General features: G+C 38.9%; 1 protein-coding gene across 1 annotated transcript; it reads left to right on the top strand.

Moving 5' to 3' along the window:
• Positions 1-6,268: 6,268 nt before the first annotated feature.
• On the top strand, positions 6,269-9,825 carry LOC139971348 (enteropeptidase-like). Its single transcript, XM_071977708.1, has one exon. The coding sequence runs from the start codon at positions 7,948-7,950 to the stop codon at positions 9,454-9,456; it is 1,509 nt and encodes a 502-aa protein (XP_071833809.1). The 5' UTR covers positions 6,269-7,947; the 3' UTR covers positions 9,457-9,825.
• Positions 9,826-10,766: the final 941 nt, after the last annotated feature.

The following is a 10,766-nucleotide window of genomic DNA, read 5'->3' as shown; positions in this document are numbered from 1 at the left end:
GGATACTCAGCTAATTAATTTCTTACAAATGCACTGGCGCATGGTATAGCGTGGTGGAATGTCCGCATTCGCGTTCTATCTGTAAGAAGTTAACACCGTGCGCGGCGGGATGCGCGCAACAGGGCCGTAGAAAAATTCATAAAAGTATTAATCCACGCAGTCTTGTTACAAAGGGACTTAACTTTGTGCGCCTAGTGTGCTGTTTCTATGGGGGTTTCCTCTTGTGGAATACCGCAACCTTGGGCGTGTGCACTTTAAACATACATAGACTTGGGGTTATAGCTTGGTGGAAAGTTGTAACAATTTCCGGTAATCTTACCAAAGTTCACGAAGTGAGGACCGGACATCTGAATAACTTTAAGTGCGTTTCTATGTGTATTTCCTCTTTCCTCTGTACCAACCTGGGGCATTCCCACTTCATATAGTTGGAGGTGGGTTTCTTATCTTAGCTTAGAAGATATGGTGTATAAACTCCCTGATTTCATTAAGGGTGGTGGTGGTTTGTGTAGGAGGGGAGGGGCCTGTTCATTTAAGTTTATCACCAAGGCAAGTTCAAAAGTCCATAATTTACAACAAACAGCAGGTGTACTTACTTTTAGCCTGAAAATTCTGCATGGAATGCATTAGTTTGGGCAATTATTAACAGAGTGAATTATCACCTACTAAACTTGAGACAAAAGCAAATACTTAACACTTACGGTGATGTTCGTACATGACATCCAGGGAGGTGGGGAAGGGGCGGAGGGATTGGGATGGAGAGGGTGGTTAGGGAGATGAAAAGTAGGGTGGGGGAATCGTTTAGTTTCTGGAACCGGAGACATACCCCCAGACTTCGAGCTTATTCTGATATTTTTGGAAATGATAATTGATTTTCACATCATGTGACTCATAGGCTACTCTGCGAAGGGAATTGCCAAGCTATGTCGATTCTTAAATTGTAAATATTGCTTGACTTACGGATGAAGAAAGTATCTCTCGTCATACAAACATTAGAAGGAGGAGCATGTCAGATGTAAGTAGAGACAAGATTTAACTTTAGTAGCATGATCATTAAAGAGAGAATGTATCACTCTTCACATATATGGTCTGCAATGTGTCTCGAATGTTGCCTGCTGAAACTTTAATGCCTATATAATCAGTAGTCAACCATTACATGCACGACACGATCGACGGGACGTTGAAATTACACATAATACGGTATGTGCTATCGCTCTATTTCCATCCACACACTTAACCGAAAGGTCAACACAGAAAATCATCCCCCTCCTCCCGCCCCCAGACTTTAGGATAACCAAAGAGTTGAGTGATTTTGTCCCACTTAATTTACATTAAATAATAAAATTCGAAGTCGATATATGTCGATCTATTCGACAGATTGAGGCTAAATGGATTTTGATAAAGGAGGCATAGATTCCCTTCTGTTTTTATTGTGACGTAACTCGCACCCCATTCCCAGTGAAATATTGGGTATGTTTGGTGGTATTGCGTAATCGACAATTGCATTTCCCTCGGAAATGGTTTGATGAAACAAGTTGGCGTTCCTTGACGCAGTTTGTCTTTGTACTCTTTCTTTACGGAAACAATTTCGAGTAATATATTTCTCTCCGACGTCTAAAAGACTACATTATCCGAAAGTGTTCCGATCGGTACACATGCGGCTCCTTGCCCTTGAAATTGCCAAGTACCAACTCGTGAATCTGTCCCGGTTGAAGATTAAAGGAAGTGAAGACTCGCGCACAAAGAAACGTCTGATGCCGGTAATCTGACCTAGTTTCGAATGAGGTGTAACAGTAATGTCGAACACTACCATCGATCCCAGAAAATACACACACAGCTTGCTACCGTCGGTAATTAGACACTAGTGTACAGTCAACACATGCAGCTACGGTCAATACCCAAAACGTAGTGTACATAGCAGCGATGGACATCTCAGGTCCAGATAAAAGATAACAAGGTATCACGTTTCATTACTGTCTGTAAGAAAAAATTTCACTTGCAAGCAACGGAAAGTTTCCTTTTTCCAGAGGACGGCACGCGGTTTGGGGCGAGTCTTCAATGTCTTTAAAAGACGCTTTGCAAATGTTGTAGGTGGCAGCAGACTCATTTCTTTGAAATACAGGTGTCTGAACTATATATTATTATATTTTTACGTACAACCATCTATATTGGTATATATAGGTATAGTTCTGACATTAATACCAAGGTTGCCCCATTCCTATGGGTCGCCAGAGCAGAGGTAGTTTTATACTGACACGTAATATACTCATCATATTATAACTTTATTGGACTATATCATAACCATTGAATATGACAATCCCATGATACCGACTAGAGGGGTTAATTACCGACTAGACTGGAAGCTTAAAAGAAGAGAAAGTTTAGCACATTGCTTCCCAATATAATGTTCGCTATCGTGGCGTTATTTTACATTTCTCCATCAAATTATGAACTGCTTGATATCATTTATAATCTGCCTCGTGTTTTAGACCTACGATAATAACTGCAAACATGCCAAAACCAAGTTCACCGATAATGCTTAACCTTTTGTGCGGATGTGCGTTACTCTATAGTTGTGGTATGGTACTATACAGATTAATAGTGCGGAACACTAACAGTCAAGTTAAGTTCACGGAAAAGAGAATGATTTGATAGGAAACGTTGTGGTTAATTACAGTGGAAGTAAAGGAGTCAACATCTCAAAACAAGACGCACCGCAAACCGTTACAGTAAAGCATACTTCCGGTTCATGGAAAATGTAAGCCATGACTATTCCGATATTAACAGGAAGTTCATTTTGTCATGTTCATATATGAAGTAACGAATGGGAGGCTAAGTGCAAGTATTAGGTTTGGACGATATGTGCAACATTTAAACTACAAAACCGTGAGCGTCACTGGATGTTTGGGGTGGGTAGGAGTGGAGGGGAGGGGAGGGGGCGGGGTTGTTGACCTTTACATATCCCTTCACGTTTTGCTGTGCTTTGTTCTCCCTTTTGCTTGGAGACTATAAGTGTTAACCTCCCCTTCTCCCTCCTAGTTAAAATGTTCACCACAACGCCACTGTCTGGGAAATTTGGTGTGATGTCATTTTTCAAGAAATTATTATGTAAGTGTGTCTTATGCTTATCTATGCCTAACACATTTTCTAACTCATACTATAACAAGGTTAAAGGGGAAAGGGAGGGGTGGAAGTGTGGATAGGTCCGGGTAGAAGAATTCCTGGCACTCTGCTAGATGGAAATGCCTGATGCCTGAGAAGACGTCAGTGTGAAGTGGAAGACTAACTCCGGGAAAACAGGGTAATATTAACTCTATGGCTGACAATGATCTCGTCCAACTTTGAAACCTCCCCCCCCTTCCTTCCTCCCGGCCTTCCAATAAAAGTTGTTGCTTGGTTTATGCTTCACTAAAATGACACAAATGAATCTAGGTCGTGATGACAGAAATATGATTCTGTTGTTTTTGTGTATGACTAAGGGAGGCGATATTTGAAACTGCGAGCGCTCTACTCTTAAGATATGAGCATGACGTCAAAACATTTTTATGTTCTGGTACTAATAACTTTTTCTATTTTATTTATTGAGTGTTATGTCAAAGACAAAACTGTTTACGTCTGGCGGGAAATTAGAACATTTTAGAGGAGTTTCGTATGACTCCTGTGTTTACAGTCTGATAATGGTGATGTAAGATGTATTGTAAGCTGCGATGTATTATGATTGGGAACTACTAATGTAGGATATATGTACATACCAGCATGCATCATGGCTAAACTCGAAAGAGCTTATCACAGGTCTGATATCCGAGAACATCATTGTGCGATAAATTCATGCAAGTAACAGTATACAGCATGGATAGTGATATAATTCTCTATCGTAGATTGGTTTATTGCAATTGGCTGGGGTTGTGTATGTGTGTAGGGAGGGTTTAGAGGAACGTAATGTTATAAGAATAATGCCAGGTCTCAACTTAAATTGAGAAAGTTTTCACCCCTGTATATCATCAGGATTAAATCATACTTTATAAATCAAGTGAAGCGTTCAACAACAGCTGCGACACACAGGCAAGCCCTCAGATCGCGCGCACACACACACACTAGAATACTGCAATTTATATTGGTTGATTGAAGAATTGTGAGCGAGAATTTTGCGTAAGAATTGTGAGCGAGCAGACGACAATGCTTTTTCATCGCTCGTAAAAGGCTGGTCGGTATCTAAATCGAAGCCCAACATTTTAGTTTTTCGTTTGGAAGTTACGAACATTAACGAATTTTGATTGACATTTTGTTAAATTAGTTCTCTGCCATCAAAGAAGTTTAAATTGTTTCGATTGCATCCTGAAAATAATACATAAACTATAGCAGGGCAGTTCTGAACAAATAACTCATGTACGAAAGCAAGAAAAGTGAATATTTTAGGCAGAATGATTGTATATGTTTATAACCAGAATTTCTTATAACATGAAACCTAAATGGAGAGCATTTCCCAACGGTGTATGTTAGTCAAATAGGAGGTTGATGTTATCTCTTCCATGTGCTATATAGGAAATCATCTTTATCGCATTAGTTATTAAAAATAGGGTCTCAGGTGCAACGACTCCAAAAACGGATAGGAAATAACTATCAATAGGCGTTAACAGTTGACATTCCTGACAGGCAACATCTTTAAGCGGACATGGTAATTATAGCTACTGCAGCACTGCAGTTATCAAACAACGTCTCTTCACTAACATTCAATTATTTCAATGCAGGTTACGAGAATGGCAATTCTTTAGCTAAGTTCTTTCTTTGGTGGACTGTAGTGCGTTGAAGTGGGGGGGGGGGATGGGGGGAGGGTAGTTCACGGATAACAAAGAAAAATAGCTTGAAAAACGAGCACAAAAGGTTTTAGCTAGAACGGTATTCGAAGCCCGTTGTAGCCAAACATTTCTTTGCTATTTTCCACTTTTTAAAACTATAATTCCTCATAATGATTGCAGTGCTACTATTCACATAGACAGGAATTACAACATCAACACGTACTCGGTAGAAATTGTCCGTTCAATCTACTATATGCATAACAAGGTTAGCTTGTTTGTACTACAACAGTGCCGTTAAAATTCCGAATCTAATTGAAGATATTATGATATTACGGCAACTTCATTAGCTTTGATAATATGAGTCAGTAAGCTAACTCAGGGGAGGACTAATTATTCAATTAGGCGTCGTATGAGTTACGTCACCCCTGGATGCGGAGTAATCTCATTTGACATTCGACCAGATCTTGTGTATGCCAGCGACCCCTTTGATCAAAGTTTAATTCCTTCACATAAACTTTCGAAATAAGGGTTTAATTTCAATCGAAAAGCGGTAACTCAGCAGGACAAATGTCGGTCGTATGTAATCCAATATGGCTTCCAATGGTTAGACTCAAGCGAGAGAGAGAGAAGGGCACCGCTGCGAACTTTATATATGATGTTTGCGTCTCGAAAGGAGACAATGCTAGAAAGATCTTTACATCACATCAATAATGAAAGCATTTAAAGTAGTTCATGGTTGACCTATTTCACGGGAGTTTGTGTTCTTCCATCAGACGCCGGTATTAATAGCTAGATTACGAGATATTATTATTAATTCCGTGAACAATGGTCTCATACGGAATGAGTCAGCCAAAACATAACTTAAAATTTTAATTGGTTGATTATCATAACAATATCGTGAGTTCATTGTAAAGTATTATCTCTCCACCACGTAGAGCCCCAATACCCCCAACTGGACAATAGGTTACTTGTTTTAGAATCATCCCTTACCGGTGTCGGTTTCCGGTTGTATCGGATGAAGCAAGAGTGCGATTTTCAGCAACATGTACGGTATATACGTGATCAATGAACTTGCAGTCATAGCAATGGAATGGCTATAGCTGAACTCTATTCTATTAATTAAAAGAGCATGTGACTCCTGGTAAGCGTGTTCGTTATTGTGGTCTAACTATAGTCTCTTTCATGTTGAACATTTTCTCATGATATTAATGCTTTCGTAGACTATAAATAAATTTGATTCTTCGGACTTTTGATTAAGAAAAAACAATAACAGTTACGTCTTTTTTTAGAACATGCTGTGACGTTGTACGATAGAAATATGTAACTTTCTGCAAATGCATTTATTGATTTAGTAGTTTGGTCTATGCACTTTTGAATGTACCGTATATATTTCCCTATACATGAAAACAATAAACGATTTAAACGACACAGCTGTTCCTAACGCGAAGCTTTATTTTATATGTTATAGGCCTATAGTTGTAGTCCATGCAACATTGTTCCTACTATACTGCTAGTTCATGTATACTACTGCAGTGGAGTGAAGATCAGAGAAGCTGTCGAGATGTGGATTTTATCAATTCGAAACATACTCGTGTTGTTTCCTTTCAAGTTATGACGTATGCTCTACATGGAAAACTGATACATACCACCCATGAATGAATCACAGCTGGAGGATATGATCCGTTCCAGCCGAGTGTCACGGCTTCCGTTTACAGCAAAGTATCGACTCGAATAAAGCCATAACGATCCTCGCAGTATTAAAATAATAAAACCGATTTGTTTTAGTTTATAGAGTAACTTAGTTACATCACTTCACCTACTCTGAAAAATGTTTGCGCACTTCAACAGCATATACTTATCCAACATTTCTCGAGGATACTGTTAACTTTAACTCTTCGATCTCTTTAACGTGATAGGTTGAAAACTTTGTCGTGTAATGGAATTTAAAAATGGCGGTTTGACGATCACTTGTATCCAAGCAACAAGCAGACGGTACAGCGACGGATTATCATCATCTGAAGTACTAAAGGACCTCTATTAAAATTCCATTTTTCATTTCGTCGTTCATTCTGATTGCCAAGGAGCTGCGACAGACTCGTTCCTGGGAGGGAATTTTACGAGATTGAGGGGCTGGCTATCTAAAGCAGAAATCGTTTGGTAACTTGAGTCTAGCATTATATATTTATATCCCACGCACTGTTGTGGAGACGCCAGAGTTCAGCGGTCAAAGAATCCTTTGTGGTGCTCAGACAAAATTTTGTCAGCAAAGCATACACACAGTGGACTAATTGCTTAATGTAGTAAACTAACTGTATTGGATGTTTTCAGTGGTTTACAAATTTAGACCGTATAAACATCATATATATTCAAACTTAATTGAACAATCTTCCTTTCTCACAAATATGGCCTATCACTGAAGGATTTTCCTGTAAATTCGCAACTACACATTTCAATAAATTGTTAATATCATCGAGGACACGGTAGAGGAATTGTTTTTACATCTGTGATACCATCGGTGAGGTTTTTGAAATATTATTTCAATTTGTATACGATTTTCGGATTTCATAACAAACGGCACCTTGGACATTTAAAACTCGATAACTAATCGACCTTTGTTCATGAATTTGTGATTGGATGGTCTCTAATTGTTCATACAGAAGAACTGGCCAAAATTAGCAGAGTTTCACTGATAATTTCAGATATTTTCTTTTGGATTCTGGTGGAAATTTACGACTAGTGGGAGCTAGGGGTAAACTGAACGAGGGGAACATGTGTGTGTTTGTGTTGGTGGATCATAACGTCAGTCTAAAATATGTATTTTGAAATTACTTCTATTTTGAATTTAATGCTTTTAACATGATGTGGATGGTTATGTTAGAATCATCAAAGTTAAAATTTTTCGTTTAGTATCCTGTTATATAAAAGTATAATTGACGATGCGAGATGTCAGCATATTGATAACATGAAACTATATTCCTTAGAATGATAATAATCTCACGTGAAGAGGGAATCGGAATTTAAGAATAATGTGGCTGGGTTATACTGTATAAGGTATATGTTTATAAAGTATTAAAGGTTAACTCAGAAGCTGATCTTAACCCTCCCGCCTCTTCCTCGATAAGATAAACAATATTTCGTTTTTTTCGGATTCAAGATGACGGTCGGATACTTGTTTTTGCTTTCTCTTTTTATATATCAATTTTTTCGATATTGCAATGGAGACTGTGGTGGAAACTGGACATCTTTTATCGGTGCATTTAGTACCCCGGATTATCCTCTATACTACAAGAATAATTTAGACTGTTTGTGGAATATTAGGGTTGATGACGGTTTTATGATTAAGTTAGCATTATGGGACATCCACGTAGAAGGACCCTACGTAACTTGCAGAGCGGATTATTTAAGATTAGCAGAAGGTAGTATGGATTCCGTGGCCAAAGAAATTTGGCGTCGATGCGATCGTGGAATAGAGGAACCAGTTGTATATTATTCGTTGGGGAATGAGTTATGGTTAGGTTTCCATTCAGACGGTAATGCAAGAGGTCGAGGTTTTAATGCCTCCTATAACGCGATACGAACCATTTACCAATATGACTTTGAATCGATAGATTTGATTTTTAATACGTCATCATTAGACGATTTACAGTGGAAGAGAATGTCTGGGCCAGATGACTCTTATTACAGTGGACCAACAGAGGATCATACTTACGGGAATAGCTCGGGGACATTCATGTTAGCAAGAACAGAACGTGGAAATTCAAACATGAAATCCTTTTCAATGGTCTTACCTCCGTATCAACTGTTTATGACGTCTTCGTCGGCAACGCTACAGTTATCTTATCATATGTGGTACGCGGGATTTGCTAGAGCGGCGGGAAGTTTACAGATTTACGTTTGTGGCAATCTGGTACTTTTTGAAGAAGGGAATAAAAAAGATATTTGGCACACCGTGGAAATCGATATCGGCAACGAAATGGAGAACTGTACAGTCACGATAACCGCGGTTACCTTAAACATCGATATTGCAATAGATGACGTCACCATCTACGAGGTGATGAAAGAAGACTATCACGTGGAGGACACAGTGACTTTCGTAACGGATGTCATACTGACCGAACAATCGGAAAGTAGTGAAATAAACAACGGGGATTCCCCAAACAACAACAATAATGGCGGGGACCCTGCAGTGCAACCTACAAGGCACTCCCTTGTTGTTTTGACTACAGAAGATATAGCATTCATCGCTATAACGTCTGTGGCAATAATGTTAGTATTTCTAATATCTATCTTAGTTTATGTTTTAATTAGATTAAAAAGGAGAGAGAAAAAGGTCAAAAGTTCCACAGTGGAGAGCGCCACTTTTACCAATTCTGCTTATAGTACCATTCTAGATGATCATATGAGAGATGACGTAACGACTGACGTCAGCTTAGAACCACCAATCAGATGGGAAAGAATAGATGAATTATCAAATGGGAAAATTGACGAGATGTTAATCGTATACAACGTTGCTTATCAAAGCGTAGACAAATACCACGATAACAGTGTTAAACCAGTCGTCAGAGAAAAACAGAAGAGGAATAAACGAAAAGTGAATTTTCAGACAATTAAGGAAGAAAATGAGACAGATAATAATAGACCACCTGGGAAGGGGAAGAGATAACGACAGGAATTGATGAGTTGTCTAGCTTTAGTGTAAATAATAGATTTATTCGGACATTGTTATTTGTTCTTTGTGACCTGTAAGTGGATTTTGTTTTTGTGAGAGTGGGAATACATAATCACGTGACTATAGTCCTATAATGGAAGAGGCGTGCCACGTGGTACACTTGGTAATAATTTCGTAAGGTGTGGACCGAAGTCATTAGCTACACCAGGGACACTTATGGACATGTGACGAGTGAAATATGTCTTATCGGGTACTTATCTCAGGATATAACAAGCGCTTCTACGTATGATACATGCGAATTCTGTTAATATAATATAATGTATATATAATGTAGGGCAGTTTCAGATGTTGGAGTGGGGATGTGTAGGGACGGGGGGTGGTGGGGGGGGTGATGTATCTTCACAGTTTAAGGGTCATCGGTATTGTCTCAAAATATGCTAGAAAGTCAATTAATGTTAACCACTAGTTTACTACTCCAGACACTATGGATTGTCTAGTTAACTACTCCAGACACTGTGTGTTTATTGTCTAGTTTACTACTCCAGACACTGTGCATTGTCTAGTTTACTACTCCAGACACTGTTTATTGTCTAGTTTACTACTCCAGACACTGTGTGTTTATTGTTTACTACTCCAGACACTGTGTGTTGTCTAGTTTACTACTCCAGACACTGTGGATTGTCTAGTTTACTACATCAGACACTGTGGATTGTCTAGCCTACTACTCCAGACACTGTTTATTGTCTAGTTTACTACTCCAGACACTGTTTATTGTCTGGTTTACTACTCCAGACACTGTGCATTGTCTAGTTTACTACTCCAGACACTGTTTATTGTCTAGTTTACTACTCCAGACACTGTGTGTTTATTGTTTACTACTCCAGACACTGTGTGTTGTCTAGTTTACTACATCAGACACTGTGTGTTGTCTAGTTTACTACTCCAGACACTGTGGATTGTCTAGTTTACTACTCCAGACACTGTGGATTGTCTAGCCTACTACTCCAGACACTGTTTATTGTCTAGTTTACTACTCCAGACACTGTGTGTTGTCTAGTTTACTACTCCAGACACTGTGTGTTTATTGTCTAGTTTACTACTCCAGACACTGTGTATTGTCTAGTTCACTACTTCAGACACTGTGTGTTTATTGTTTACTACTCCAGACACTGTGTATTGTCTAGTTTACTACTCCAGACACTGTGTGTTGTCTAGTTTACTACTCCAGACACTGTGTGTTTATTGTTTACTACTCCAGACACTGTGTGTTTATTGTTTACTACTCCAGACACTGTGTATTGTCT

Source organism: Apostichopus japonicus, chromosome 8 (assembly GCF_037975245.1).
Source record: "Apostichopus japonicus isolate 1M-3 chromosome 8, ASM3797524v1, whole genome shotgun sequence".
Classification (NCBI taxonomy): domain Eukaryota; kingdom Metazoa; phylum Echinodermata; class Holothuroidea; order Aspidochirotida; family Stichopodidae; genus Apostichopus; species Apostichopus japonicus.
The sequence above is the reverse complement of the archived record's forward strand: the minus strand, read 5'-3'. Positions and strand labels throughout refer to the sequence as shown.

Bases quoted from the DNA above. Each gene is read 5' to 3' on its own strand.
- LOC139971348 (XM_071977708.1), top strand. From the start codon at position 7,948: ATGACGGTCGGATACTTGTTTTTGCTTTCTCTTTTTATATATCAATTT.